General features: G+C 43.3%; 1 protein-coding gene across 2 annotated transcripts in view; it reads right to left on the bottom strand.

Annotated features, from left to right (window-relative positions):
* The window catches only part of IKBKB (inhibitor of nuclear factor kappa B kinase subunit beta), a 49,938-nt gene that overhangs the window by 13,346 nt on the left and 20,792 nt on the right, over window positions 1-15,800 (bottom strand). For both annotated transcript variants that reach the window (XM_058525299.1, XM_058525300.1), the window contains exons 6-12: window positions 10,319-10,407; window positions 9,250-9,339; window positions 6,958-7,082; window positions 2,827-2,934; window positions 1,462-1,591; window positions 896-1,090; window positions 82-196 (exon numbers count right to left, since the gene is read on the bottom strand). In XM_058525299.1, coding sequence (XP_058381282.1) covers window positions 82-196; window positions 896-1,090; window positions 1,462-1,591; window positions 2,827-2,934; window positions 6,958-7,082; window positions 9,250-9,339; window positions 10,319-10,407 — 852 coding nt within the window. The remainder of the gene's footprint in view (window positions 1-81; window positions 197-895; window positions 1,091-1,461; window positions 1,592-2,826; window positions 2,935-6,957; window positions 7,083-9,249; window positions 9,340-10,318; window positions 10,408-15,800) is intronic.

Below are 15,800 nucleotides of genomic sequence, written 5' to 3'. Positions count from 1 at the left end.
CCCTGGTCCATGTCTCTCCTTCCTGCCTTGTCCCAAGCACTGTAAGTTATTATTTTTTTTTAAAAGCAATGATGTTCTTACGGATACAGCTGACACTTTCAGGTTGAGGCCGTGGGGAGATCTGAGTCTCATAGGTGATTTTACTGTTGTTAAAAAGAAAAACGAGATCCATGTCCAACGTGCGGCCCTCATTTAGCTGCAAAGTGATAAGAACAAAAGGAGATCTTGTGAATCCAACCTGTCCTTTTTCCAAGTAATAATGAAGAGATTTCTGAGTGTCTCCCACTGTTCACCAATAGCATCATCTTCAGCCAGCAAATACTAAGCGTCTGTGAAGCCTTTCTGAATGACTCCGGCCTCTACTTCCTTTTCCTGTTCCTTTTACATTTATTATCCGAACGTGCACCTTATTTACAACTTATCACATTCTACTTTATTCTCTGATTGTGTTTGCTCTGCACAGCAGATGTTCACGATCTTCTCCCCTATCCAATGATTCTCATGTGGTAACTGTATCAGCTCTTTTTGGGCAGGGACCATGGGGTCTAGCATTGCTGTGGTTGTCAGCACATTCTGTACACAACAGATACATCATAAATAGTTTTGGTTGACTCAGAAGAATAAAGCATCGCTTTGGCAACAAAGGCAAAAGAAAGGTACTCTAAGCGGTCTGGAAGGAAAGAGTTAAGCATCAAGGAGGGATCAAGAGGGATTCTTGTCTCCTATTAGGGACACAGGGGACGTCACATTCCAACTTAATAAAGCAGGCAAGTATCTACACTGCGTGATTAATAGGCTGCTTAACAAAGTAGAGCTGAAATCTGAAACCGTGATAGTTTCCTTGGAGGCAAAGTCAGAGAAAAACAGGGCATTGTGCAAGAAGCCAGGAGCTCACCTTGCCATCTGAAATGCACTGAGTGGCGGGCTTGTCGGGGACCAGCGCCAGACCTGCTTCTTGCAGCAGCTCCTGGTCCTCCTCGGGGATTCCTGTGTCATGCTGGATTCTGGCCTTCAAGCTCTGCAGACTCTCGTCCTCTGTCACTGGATAGGTGTGAATGGTGCCTGTGACCATGTTCAAGATGTGAACCAGCTGCAACACAACCCAAGTGTTATTGGAAAAAACCCACCTTTACAGATGCTCATCTATTTGCCCGGATCCTCTGCTACTCTCAACATTTCCAGCCACACAAAGCAAGGGCCTAGCTTGGCGAAGGTGGTTCATATATTCAAGTCTTCAATATTCCTGTTTGTCCATAGCTATGACCTTATGACCAACATCAATCAGCACAGGGGTCCTATCCTCTTACTTAATGTAGAGACATTCTTACAGGAGCCTAAATCTCCCTACTGGTCAGGGGGCCCACGACCGGCTTTTTAATGAACATTTCTTTCTCATAAGAACTGCCGCGTCCCATGGGGACCTGACCTGTTGCCTCAGGGCTAACCTGGCTGCAAGCTCACCTTTAAGTTTAAGATGTCATCCAGGGCCTTGAAGCAGCCGTTGGGCCCATACTCGGGATCAGTGCCCCTTTTTCGGGGGTGCCACATTAGCATCAGCTGCAGCCACTTCTCCAGCCGCTGTGCCAGGACGCTGAGAAGAGGAGCACAGTGTGAGGAGACACCTCCAACGCCATTCTCAGGTGGCCTTGACGTGCGAATTGAAAAGTGCACACCCCACATGCATTTCACCATTATAACCATAGAGGACAACCAATAAATAACTGAAAACGAATTAATCTGAGAGAAAAGTAAACATTTCCAACCAAATTCATTATTCAGGTGCTTATCACCTCTCCTGACCTGCTAAACACCTCCTCAAATCAGGGATTTCTCAACAGATGAGTTAGCAGACTGATCTCCAACTGACTGCGTGAGAATGATCTGTGAAGCTTTTTAAAATGCACCTTACAGCATGCCCTACCTCAAGGTGATCCCCACACACAATCTAGACCCCATGCTGCTGAATTTATTTTGTCACTCACCCCTCTCAAAAGCATTCATGGCTCACAAAGTTTACATTCCTTCCCCGGCACTGCAGCCCCTCCACAGCCCGCCTCCTATAAGCACTCTCAGCTGACCTCCCACCACCCTCCATGAAAAACCTTCACTGAGGCCAACTCAACGGCTACTCACCGCCTCCTGAAACATGCCTTTGCTCCCACCAATCCTTTCCCTTTGAACTTCCTTCCTCTTCATCTATCCATGTCCTGCACATCTTTCCAGATCCTTTCAGAAAGTTCCAGCTCATCCAAAGTCATTCCACATAGCTCTAGTACACACAATACCTCTCTCCCCGTTCTCTAAATACTCATGGTAATTACTATCCATGCTACTCAGCTGTCTAACTGCCTTGTAGCTTTCTTTCGTCCTATGACTCAATTCTGATATTATTTAACTGTTCATATTCTGGCTCTAAGACTAGATTGTAATGCCGTTCAAACCACAAAGATTTCTCTGTTGACTATGACCCAGTATTAGGCTATATAAGGAGTGCCCAGAGAAATAAAGTATAATTCCCCACCCTTAAAAGGCTTACAACTAGGAGATAGACCCTGTGTAAAACCAAATGTCACACAGGGTAGAAGCTACTAAGGGTAATAAGAGGTGCAGATAAACATTATGTGAATTCAGAAAAGAGATGATTTCTAGATGGGGGTGAAGTGTGGGGATCCATTCTAAGTTTAAGATTGATATGGATTATGTCAAGTTCTTAGTCATAGGATGAGATCCTGATAACCTATTTAAAAGCTATCGGATGTCACCTCAGATATCTATTTCTCAAAAAGGAAGAAAAATATGTAGAAGAGAAATGCCACTGTGCCTTACCTGTTAAGATTGTTGGGGTAGGGTAAAGAGCTTGAAAACTTCACTGTTCCATTCAGATCTTCACTAACCACAATGTCCACCTCGCTCTTCTGCCGGACTTTGGAATGCCTGCAAATGCATGATCTGGTTTGTTAGAGTCCTGAAGTCACCTCGTGGTCAAGAGCCATTTTATATTTGTAATATAAATGGACAATTATGTAAATATAAACTGGACAGGATACCCCCAGGTCGTTATTTAATCTTTTGGGATAGTGGTCAGTGCATTTGTATCCTGCTAGGACGGCTTCTTGGAGAGTGTAAGAATGGCCAGAGCTGCCTGATGAGTGGTCACTAACCACCCCGTGCCCAGGGCTCTGGAGACAGGACTGCTGACTCCTTCTCTCATCCTTGGCTTGTCCTCACCATTTTTTCTATCTTTCATTTCACCTATACAAAACTCTAATGTTTTGATGGAGGATAAAATTATGACTTCCAAACCAAGATTACTGCATGTATACTATATTCAGAGGAAATATACACAACACACGCACACACATCTCTAAATAGATATGGCTAAATAGTATTTCTAAGGGTAAACTTTTACATTTGCCAATTGAGAGAACTTATTGATGCATCTGAAACAGAAGGAAAAGGAAATAAACCCAACTGGTTTCAAGTCTTCTCAGTGACAAGAATAAGAACTTAAATTTGAATAACGCTTCAGAGATAACCAAGTACTTTGACACTGAACATGCACTTCTTTGCCATGATGACCCCATGTGGTAGACATTGCTTGTAGTTCCCTGTTCAGTGGTAAGGAAACGAAAATCAGGTGACGTGCCCAAGGTCACAGAACTAGAGAGTGGCAGAATCAGGGACTCAAATCCAAAGTCTGGTGTTCTTTCTACTCCGTCTGAATGTCCAAATGCCTCCTTTCCAAAAACATCCAGGAAACTGAAATAAAAAATGCTTTAGCTCTGAACGCTTCTCATTGGCAAGGGGTGACCTGGCCTATCTGGGCCACAGGGGACAGCTAGAAGAGCTGGCGTATGGCAGAGGCCAGGGGTTTACAGCTCTGGCAGAAACTGTGACTGCCATAAGTCAGGTATGCCAAGACTTTGTGATCACATACAAGCGGACGATCCTCTAATGGAAAACTCAGTCTGTCAATGGGAAACTATAAAAGTTAAAGGCCACAGTAAGTAAAATGCTTATTGCGTAGGTCCTAAATGTATTTCAAAGTAGCTTTATAATAGAACTATGAAGCTCAAGTTGCATTTATTCTGAAATTACTATCTACCTGCCATCTGAGATGAGTGATATTTTTGAAAAGCTAAGGCATTTCAAAGCAGATGACAGAGTCACTTCTCACAGACTAGTCCACTAAACAGCTCCTTACTGGGTGTCAGAGAATTCCACTTGAAAAAGGTCACCTGGTCCTCTAGCACTGATGAGGGGAGTTTCAGCAAACTCATTCTGCAGACAACAGACTTACTATGAAGATGCTGAGCCATTAGGGATATATTTTCAAATAGCACTTGTTGTTCGAGTTCTAATGGATTTTAACTCATCTTTTTATAAATAACGGAAAAGCTCAACATTCGAACTGAAGAAATGCAGTAATTCCTTGGTTAGTTAAAAACACTATAGATGTGAGCCAGCCCTTATGGCTAGTAGTTAAAGTTCAGCTCTCTCACTGCTTTGGTGGCCCGGGTTCAGCTCCTAGTCACGGAACCACACCACTCGTTTGACAGTAGCCATGCTGTGGTGGCAGCTCACATAGACGAACTAGAAGGACTTACAACTAGAATATACAACAATGTACTAGGGGTTTGGGGAGGGAAAAAAAGGCAGATTGGCAACAGATGTTAGCTCAGGGCGAATCTTTCCCAGCCAAAAAAACCCACTATAGATGTAGAGATATTTAAAGTTATTTTTATGATGGTTACACTATATGGTGTGACTATAAATTAATGAGCTGATTCCTCCATATTCCAGAATCTATGCAGGTCAACAAGCACTGCTTGTTTTAAAACAAACCACCACAGGAGGGCATACTTTGCCATTTCACAAGCAGGAACCTTGCCTCATTCATCTCTGCATTTCCAACGTCTGGTGTATAAATGCTGACCGAACTGGACTGCCATCACATAAAGCTACTCTTGTGGAATTGATTTCAAAGGCTACATTTTATTTTTATAAATAAATATTCTCATGATGTAAACACCTGTCCTTTGAAAAAGTTAATGTTTTCACTACTTCCAGAAAGGTGTTCAGAAAAATGACAAGAGCCAGTGCTGGCAATGGTGTGGTAAAAGGGACGGCTTTCTGTGCTCCTGGTGGAAACGTCATCTATACAACCTTCCTGTTGAGCATTGTGTTAATACACATCAAAATGTGTACAACAGTTGATCTGTTAATTCCATTTCTAGGCATTAATCCTTGGGAAATAATTATGGACCTGCAAGGATTTCCCTACAAGGATGTTATTCTTGGTGTTATTTTAAGAAGTAAAAATTATAAGCCACCCATGCTCCCAACAACAGGGGATAAGTTAAATAAACTGTAGTATGGCCACTCAGTGGAATAACAAACAGACATTATAAATAATATGGAAAAACATAAAGCTTTTTCAACAGTAAGTTTGAAAAGCAGGTTATATGAGAGTATGTATAGTAATTTATTTTTGCTTTTTTAAAAGTATAACACACACATTGAAGAGCCTGGAGACACACACAGATGTGCACGGAGGTTGTTTCTGGGTTGTGTGAAGGAAATTCTCACAGAGTAAAAATGCTTTAAGAGCATGTACAGAACAGTGTTCATATTATGCTACCACTGATGTCAAAAAGGGGTGAAATACATAAATAAATGAACAAACAGTACGTGCCAATTTGCTTGTACTTGTACAAAACATCCTTGAAAGCAGACCAAAAACCAATGGTGTTGGGTGCCCGTGGGGAAGAAACCCGGGGGTTGGGAGATGGGTAGGAAATGACTTTTCACTGTATACTCTTCTATACTCTTGAAGTTTGAACCATGTAAACTTTTCTTTCTTTTTCTTTTTTTTTTTTTTGTGAGGAAGATCAGCCCTGAGCTAACATCCATGCCAATCCTCCCCTTTTTGCTGAGGAAGACTGGCCCTGGCTAACATCTGTGCCCATCTTCCTCCACTTTATATGGGATGCTGCCATAGCATGGCCTGACAAGCGGTGCATCGGTGCGTACCCGGAGTTCCGAACCGGCGCCGCCAGCAGTGGCTCGCGCACACTGAACCGCTACGCCACGGGGCCGGCCTCCATGTAAACTTTTTACTGCTTCAAAGAAATAAACTGGAAGCAAAAAATTTTTGAACAAGAGTAGCGTCATTTCAATTAGTGCGTGGCCTTTCAAGGAATAATTCTGAATGAAACCTAACTGATTTAAGGGAACGTTAATTTTTAAATTATGCATTTCAGTCATGATTAACTTTTATGTATATAATGAACAACACATTTTTATAATCAGAAAAAAGTTAAAGAATAGAGTAATTTAAAAAACCTTAATCGTATCCTTTGGTTTTTTATAAGAAAATCTTATTTTGCAATTTATTTGGTTCACATTTTAAGCCAATTTCTTACGCTTTTAAAACAAAAATTTGTACTCAGGTATAGTAAAATTTGTCAACAATACATTATCACATAATTTATGAAAACAAAATTTATATTCAGGTGTAATAAAATTTGTCTACAAATTTTCATGTAAATATTTCTCATTATTTGTCATACATACATATCCTTTATGCATTTACTAATACACAGCATTTTCAGTGTAAGTGCACACATTTATACAACACTCTATAAAAGGACTGACTTATTGCTACTGAACTTAGGGTGAATGTCATTGACATAGTATTGTATTTAAAGTAGTTCAGGTTCAGAATCCATGTTGATACTTAACAACTGCTCTACTTTTCTAGGTTTTGGAGTTCAGACTGTCCACCTGTTGGGTCCTAACAGGACTTCCCCTCGAGGAGACAGATCACAGATAGCTCAGGCCCAGCCTGGGAGTGCCCAGTGAGATGGGGACGGGTGAAGCGTCATGACAAGACAGAGGGACACACCGCCTCCTTCAGGTGGCCCTCCTCACCCCGGGCCCCGGTCACACACTCACCACTGCACGGGCTGCCAGTTGGGGAGGAAAGGCCGGAAGCCCGTGATGCACTCAAAAGCCAAGGTGCCGAAGCTCCAGTAGTCGACGGTCACGGTGTACTTCTGCTGCTCCAGCAGTTCCGGGGCCTACAAGGACGCACGGCGGGGACGCGCCTGAGCTGCTCCCTCTTCTGAGGAGCCACCACGGGAGGGGGCAACCAGCCCTTCTAATCATGTCCCCACTCTTTGCTGGCTCCATCTGGGGCACTGGCACGTCCACTCAAGGACGAGTGGTGACCACACGTTTAGCTGGTGGTAGCCAGGATTTTTCTGTTCCTCATTCAATCCTGATGCTGATACGAAGGCCCCTAGGGGTATTTTTAGGTAGACCTGACCACATTGTATATATACCCTTCTCATGGGCGTCGTGTAGAGATGGGAAGATAGGCTACATACAACAAAGGAAAATGATACCAGGCTGTACACAGCAAATGCATAACACAATTAAATGCTGTCCAAGTCTCCAAAACCAAGGTAGTTTACGACATGTGGGCACACAATGGGATGGAATATTTATAATCAGGCAGGAAAAAGCCAGATGTATGACTGCTACCCAATGAGAGAGATGGGGTGGCCCAGGGAAGATTTAAAGCACAAGTGGGACAGGAACCGGGCCAGAAGGCTCCTCACAGGAGTGTCTGAGAACAGACACTCCAGGAAGGACCGTCACAAGCAAAGGCATGCAGACAGGACTGTGCACAGTCTGGCTGGAAGTGTGACACTTAAGGAAAGGCCAAGGAGTCCAAACCAAGAGGAAAAATTTCGCGATGGTCAGGTCAATCTCTGGGTCTGTCTATGGACAAAAGTTTTAGCACCTGTGAGTGAACGATGTGACTGAGCATCCTGGTCAGAGCATGCGGTCCCTGCCTTTAACTGCTGCTGAGTTGATGAGGATGCCAGAGGATACTCAGGGGACCTACATAATTACATTATATGGACACAGGTGCCTGAATCACAGCCCCCAGGAGTCGCCACTCCAACCTTCACTCCACAGAGCAGATGACAAATCGATGGAGCCCATTATTCTAGTCGGTGGGATAAGTAGGGAGTATAAATGCACTCAAAAAGACTTCAAAGGATTTCTTTTTCTTTTTAATTTAAGAACTAGATAGGATATGTAAGCTCATCTAGCCCAGTGGCTTTCAACCTTTTTTCGTTTTTGTTGTTTAAACTGCAGACTCTTATTCAATCAACTCTTTACTGGCTGTTACCACCTGCAAGTACTCCATTATCAAATCTGGCTGAGTCTCTTGCCAGGCATTTCGTGACCCATCCTCACTGTGACCACAGCTCTGAACTGGCCTATTCTCAGAGCCTCGTTCCTACTTGTCCACTATTTACTCTTGTTCGGCGCAATTCATTCTCCACACTGTATCAAGAATGGTCTTTTCAAAAGGTAAACTTGATCCCTCTCCAACTTAAAACCCTTCAATATCTCTGCAGAGGTTTTAGGATAAAGTCTGAAATCCCTAACTCAGCCAAAAAGGCCCTGAAGAATCTGTCCCTACCTCTCTCTCCAGCTTCTACTCAAGATACTCTCTTCCTTCTTTTCTAGGTTCCAGCCGCACCTTCTGGTCTTCCAATGTACCATCCCTCTGCCTGGAATTTCCTTTCCTTCCCCCCACCTTCAGCCCCTTTCAGCTCCTCATCCTTCAGGTCCTCCTAATATATATTCTTATAATCCTCTGCACTTTTTGTTTGTAGCACTTATCACAATTATAGTTTCTTAGTCATTAGTGTAAGGATCAGGGATGCCTGCTTTCTTGCTCAACTCTAAGACTACCCTTGGTCAATATTTCTCGAATGAATGAGTCACCGAAATAGAATCCCAACATCCAGATCAAATGGTGTAAAGAAGGGGCGGGAGCTCGGAGATCGGCCCCCTCTTCAATGGCCCCCGAGATGCCTCATGGAAACTGAGGCCTCTATACACCAGCATGAAGCTAGTTTAAACTCTTTATTTTCAGATAAAATACTCCAGCACAAGAGCTTATATGGGATTTGTGCAAGGGCACATGAGCAGGGCTCTTTTGACAGAAGAAGATGACCACATCCCTCCATAGGGCCTATGTTGGCAAAAGTGCTGACCTGAATGGATTCTGGGTCTGATCTCATACAACAATTCCCATGCACCTAGGAAACACCCAAAGAGCTGGCAGGACTTAGATGCTGGAAGGCAAGCATAGAGAGGAGGCCCGCAAACATGGCCATCAGAGAGAAACTGCTAAGCAAACACATAAATCCTGTTTCTTACCAGGTACTGCAGGGTCCCCACAAAGGAAGTACAAAGACTGCCCTGATCCAGTTCCTTGGCATATCCTAGGTCAATAATTTTGTGTATTAACTGAAAAAAAAAGGGAGGAGGAGAAATCTGAGGGTTACGAGAATACACTGTCCTCCTATAAGAATTCTGTTTGCTGACAGAACAGAGGATATTTCTGAATTCCCAGGTGGTATTAGATTCTAAGTTCCTAAGAACCACCAGAGACACAGCAGAACGTCTTCGACATGGTATATTTGGGCAAAAGAAAACACACTATAAAAATGCTAGAAAAAGGCATGTGTCCTCCCTTGCTCTGCAACCAATCACCAGAAGAAGGTCAAAATTAACAGACCACGCACCAGCCCTCAAGAATGCTAAACCAGGACTTTACGACGTGAAAGACCAGGCCAGTTCCTTCTCAGTAAATACCTTTAAATCTTAGAACCTCTGGCAAGAATGAGTGTGAACTGGAACAAAGGTGAGCACGGTGACAGTTATGGGTCAGGCCCAGAATGTTGACAGCTGTATCAGAAGAGATTAAGTGGCCAGGGAATTGAGTTACTACAGTCCACTCAGCTGAGCCCTTGCTCATCGCCCCCAGCTAAACAAACAAGGCCATGAGAGAGCACAGGCTTCATGGGCAGGTGCCAGCTCCAAACGCCTCTCCTCAGCCACATCCAGAACCAACTCAGAGCTGGTTTCCATTTTAGCATCAGAACGTGAGGCTCTCAAATAAATGGAAAATGAAAAGTCTGTTTCCAAGAAGTGCTAGTCCCAAAGGTTGGGGGTGGAGGTGGGAAGACAAACATTCTTTTTCTTATCAGATTCCTGCAACTTGGGCGATTAACAATGTGATCCATTCAAACGTGCCTCAATCTGCAAGCAGGAACTTTTTGCTGAATTTTGTTTCAAATCAAAAAGCTTTCCCAGAGAATCAAAGCAAATATAAACTCAAGGAAACGCAAATATAAACAAACATACAAAGCGTGTTCCTTCTGGACCAGAGCAGCTCCCCTGAGGCAGTCCCCAGGACTTTCCAAGTCCCGGGAGGGTCACTCACTCTTTGCTCTCCTTGCTGCAGGACGATGTTTTCTGGCTTTAGATCCCGATGGATGATTCTGTTTTCATGAAGGTATCTAAGTGCAGAGGCTGAGGGGGTGGAAAGGGGAGTGAATTTTCAGTAAGCCTCAAAAATGCTTTTCATTTCAAAATCGCCTATCCTGTAAAAGATGAATATTGTGTGCCCCAGAGACATACTCTGACTTTCAGCACACAGACTCATGGTGGGGGGCCGCTAGGGCCTAGGGCAGAAGCCGCTAGGGTGACATGAAGGGGAATTTGGACCACCACAAGAATCTGGCTTTTTCTTGCAAAGAACTCAGCCTTGCATCCACGAGGTCACCAACTACAGTCTAGAGCAGTGGTTCTCAACCTGCACTGGCAGGACCAGCAGCATCCGAACTTGTTACAAATGCAAAATTCTCGGGTCCCACCCCAGAACTACCAAATTGGAAACTCTGGGCATGACCCTGCAATCTGTGTTTTAACAAGCTCTCCAGGCGATGCCGATAAAGTTTGAGAAAGGGAACTTCTGTGGTGTAGAGGCTCAAAAATCTCAATTCTGCAGGGTGGGTAAGGGAGAAAGGTATTCTGGGCAAAGAGTGCTTTGGTCATGGGATCCGAGTCCAGTAAGGCCAGAGCCACTTCCAGGAGAAGTGGGGAGGCTTGGAAGAAGAGAAGAGGAGCACATTCAACATATCCAACAGTTCCACATGTGCTGACCATGTGCCCAGTTCTCTGCTGAGTTCTGTGAGGGACATAAAATAAGGGACATGATCTTCAACTTGAAAGAGCTCAGAATCCAGTTGGGAAGGAAGGAGTCTGCACAATACTGGCAGTGAAGTCATTCGACACCCACAACTTCTCTGTGCAGAGGAAATGAGATGATGTGTAACATCATCTCATTTGTTACAGGAGGGCCATGACGTAGAGCAGTGGGGGTCCATCTGTAGCTCAGACTCCAAGCAGGAAGCGATTTGTACCCATAAGAGAGGTTTAATAACTTTAACAGAAGTCCTTGCTAAGTGTACTACAAAAGAAAAAAATGGAATAAGTATTGGAAGGAGATAAAATTATCTTTATTTGGAGATGATATGACTATGTATATGCCTAGAAAACTCAATAGACTAAACACTGGAAAAAATTCAGTAAGTTGTCTGAAAACAAAACAAGTATATATAAATTGATAGCTTTTCTCTATGTCAGCTACATCCAGTTGAAATGGAAAGAGAAAAAAAATCCCATTCACGTTACCAAGAAAAACTCCAAAACACCACAAGATAAATTTATAAAAAAAAAAAAAAACTAGCGTTAGGTGAAGAAAAGTAATGGCATAAAGAAAAGCAATATAAATAACCTTAAAAGGTTTTAAAAGTTTATAGCTAACAATACTATTCACAAAGTCAAAAGACAAAACGGCTGGAAAAAAAATCTGCAACACATATGCCAAAGAATAAATATACCTAATAGACAAAGAGTGCTTACAAATCAATAAGAAAGCAACCCAATAGGAAAAGGGGTAACTTACAGAAGAAGAATGCAAATGGCGAAGAATGCTGCAAAAAGTTGCTCAAGCTCACTACTAGTCCAAAAAGTGCAAATTAAAGCACAATGAAAGCCTTTTTCCACCTCTTCAATTGGTAAGAACTTTAGATGAGAAATAAAAGGCACTTCCCTACATTGCTGGAAGGAGAAGAAATTGCTGTGCCTTTGGGGGACAGAAATATGGCAATATCTATTAAATTTTAAAAGGTATATATTGTCTGACCCATTATTTCCACCTCTGGTAATCAAGCTTGTAAAATCAAAAGCATCATAATATAGAGGGTCCAGCCCAGTGGTGTAGCAGTTAAGTTTGGCGCTCTCTGCTTCAGCAGCCCGGGGTTCACAGGCTCGGACCTACATCACTCATCAAGCCATGCTGTGGCAGCAACCCACATACAAAATAGAGGAAGACTGGCACAGATGTTAGCTCAGGGCCAATCTTCTTCACCAAAAAAAAAAAAAAGCACCATAACATAGAAATAAGGATGCTTATTGCATAGCTCGGAGTGAAATAATTAGAAACAACCTGAAACAATCAGGGAATGGTTGAACAAATTATGGTAGATCCACATTATAACAGGCAACTGTTTTAAAATCATGTACGTTTATAGATAATATAATTCAGATATAGATATTATGACTCAGAGGGACATCAAGGATGCACTGCCAAGTCAACAGTATGATCCCTTTTTTGTTTTTTAAAAAAAGGTGAAAAGTAAAAGCAAGAACAACACTAAGAAAGGTTTAATAATGAGTCCTCCCTGTGCCACCACATACACAACACACACACTCATCACGCCACACAGAATGCAGGCAAACTAGGGTGGTGGGCAGCCCCGTGGGCCCGGCAGCCCCGTGGGCCCGGCAGCTGTTCCTGTCCTGCTCAGCAGCAGCAGGAGGAGAAACATCTTCCACAGAAACCAAGTGATCGGACACGCTACATGCAGACTTTCATGCTGAACATTTCCTGAAAATACATTTGAGAGTCAAACTGAGAGAGCCAGACAACTGACTCACATCTGACAGGGGAGTTCCATCTCAGAACATTAAGTTATATTTCAAAATCTCTAATTCCACCTGCCCTTTTAAACCCAGCCTTTGACCATACACGTTGTTCTAACATTTCATACTTGTTCCTTATTTTTCTTTTCTTTCATAACTGAATACAGAAGATTGGCTTAGGTCCAACAAATGTCCAAACGAAGTGCAAGACTCTCTGCTTTCAGTGTGAGCCTAAAAAATTCCACTCCACCTTATTCTCAATTGTATTAACTTTTAAAGACCAAAGGTTCTTACTGGCACTTTCATTTTTGTTTTACTAATTTCTACTAAAGAATCAAAGCAAAGTATAATAAAACACTGTAATAAGTGCACAAACACAACCTTGCAAAGAGGGATGGTGCTATGGTTGAACCTGAACTAGTGGTTGGCAGGGAAGTAACTTGAAGTGTTTGTTTATTGACTGATTCACAAAAGACCCATTTTGGCATATGACAAGAGTGTCAGGTATAACATATAAACATGTGGGTTGGTTTGTCCAAAAGCAGAACATGTGGAAGTTGAGACTCACTGTATTTTGAGCAAGTACATAGGCCCCTACTAAGACAAGGCCTCTGACACTAGCTGTGAGCATCTCAGGCAAATAACATGTGGCGTGAGCAGGTGCGACATCCCAAGAAGCCCCCAATGAGGGGAAGAGCATCCCATCAGACTGAAAGCACTCTTTTCTCTGCCTGCTGATGAAGAGTTGTCACCTGATCTTCAGTGAGGGTGAATGGCAAGTTGGCAACTAATTCACTGGCTTTGTAATTAATAGCTGGCTATTTTTATGCTTAAGCAACCGTACATAACAAACTTTAATCCTCATTTCAGGGCAGCATTTATTCTCAAATACTTCTGTCAACTTAAAGTCTGGAATTAAAGAATTCTACAGGTATTGTTATATACAGTTTTTTTGCCTAGTTCTGTTTTTTTTGGTGAGGAAGATTGGCCCTGAGCTAACATCTGTTGCCAATCCTCCTCCTTTTGCTGTGGAAGACTGGCTCTGAGCTAACATCTGTGCCCATCTTTCCCTATTTTGTATGTGGGATGTGCCACAGCATGGCTTGATGAACGGTGCATTTGTCTGCACCTGGGATTCGAACCTGCAAACCCTGGGCCACTGAAGCAGAGCATGTGAACTTAATCACTACGCCAGTGGGCTGGCCCCTTATATACCGTTTTTAGGACTGAGTGAAACAGTCAAAACTCTGACAGGCAAGACCTCTTACATAGCTCCCCTCACAGAATTGGTCTTTAAAATGCTTAGTGTGGCCTCACTGTGCTACATTTTACAAAATAGCACCCGAAGAGCAGTGAATGAAATGAATCAAAATTGTCTCAGGCCAAAAGAAACTAATTTGATTTAAATTGGATGGAAAATGAGAGCTTGAGATTAAGAAAAATAATTTTGCATCTGAAAGTTCCTAAAAAAACCTAAGCTCCTAGCAATAGTGATAATACACACGTATAAAAATTGAAAACCACACCACAAAGCATAAAAGCCGAAAAGTTAATTTTTCACGTTCCAATTACAGAAAAGAGTTGTAAGAAGTACCCTGTGTGAACTTTTAAACTACAGGGAGGCATTTCCTAGGACAGAAACTGCACAGAGAGGGTCCAAGTTAAGGACCCGCCACAGGAAAACAACAGCCTCCTCCCATCATCCTTGTCAGGAACAGCATCCAGGTACTTCCCCCTGCTCCCCCAAGCCCACGAGGTAGACAGAGATACACAACTGAAGAATGGGGCACCCCTGGAGTTCTTATTGATGAACCAGAATCCCAAATCACAGCTCCTCTATATTTTTTCAGATTACCAACCACAAATTAGCGAACAGATGGGACCAGCTAGACTTCCATGTGGAAAAGCACGAATAAGGGCTGTGTCCACGAATCCCTACTTACCAAACTCCAAATTTAAAGGGATTACTAAGCTCCCTTAAGAACATTTTTGTTTGGGATACATTCCACAGAGAAGAAACAGAAAGATAAGTGGATGAAAAAGTTGAGCCAGAGATTAGAAGAGAAAGAAAAGACAGTCACCAATGAGTAAGACGGGCAATAGGATGCTCGTTCACGCGATAAAAACTGACTGATTGCCTACTCTGTGCCAGTCACTTTGGTGTCACCGGACTTTTCAAACAAAACAGACTGAAGGCCAAGCACGGACACGTGGAGAAAGACTGAGTCCAGCTAAAGGCTGCTCAGCTAAAATAGCCCCCGTGACCGAACAGCAAGGTCGCACGGCAGCCGCCCGGAGTGCTGGGAGAAAAGTGCAGTCACTCTCCCAGTCACTCAGCAAGAACTTATACAGGGTCTCCTATTTGCTGCTATTGTGGAAAGTGTGCCACTGAATGAAAACGTCGTCTTCACTCACGCACAAACAGTCTGGGCGACGGCCCCAAGCCCAGAAGCCAGCCCTGCTGTCAAGAGCAGAGAGGTCGCGCGACAGCAGAGACAGCAAGCACCCAGTGAGTGGAAGACGCAACAAGGGGAGAAAAATCCCAAGACAGGGAGAACCACGGTGAGTGACAGGTCAGGGCAGTCCCCACAGAGGGAGCAAGTCTAAGGCTGTGCCCCAAAGACAAGAAGGAAAGATAAGACACAGCTGTTGGGGAGGCGCAGGAGCAGCCTTCTGAAAAGGAGCAGCACACGCAAACGCTAGCGGGAGGATTGAAAGTGGGTTCTGAGAGCCATGCGAAGTACATGCAAAGTTGGCTATGGTGGATCAGGAGAAACTCAAGGTTGAGAGATTTGGCCTTGATCTAATGGTGGATTATGACAAAACTGTCCTTTCAAAGGCATGAAAGGTAGATTAGTAAAATGGAGATAAGGAGACCAGGTAAGAGGTCACTACAGTGATTTGCTATGACACTGAATTAGCGGAGGGGGGGCAGC

The sequence above is a fragment of the Diceros bicornis genome, chromosome 29, assembly GCF_020826845.1.
Source record: "Diceros bicornis minor isolate mBicDic1 chromosome 29, mDicBic1.mat.cur, whole genome shotgun sequence".
In the NCBI taxonomy this organism is placed as follows: Eukaryota; Metazoa; Chordata; class Mammalia; order Perissodactyla; family Rhinocerotidae; genus Diceros; species Diceros bicornis.
Note: the sequence above shows the minus strand (reverse complement) of the source record. Positions and strands in the feature narration are given on the sequence as shown.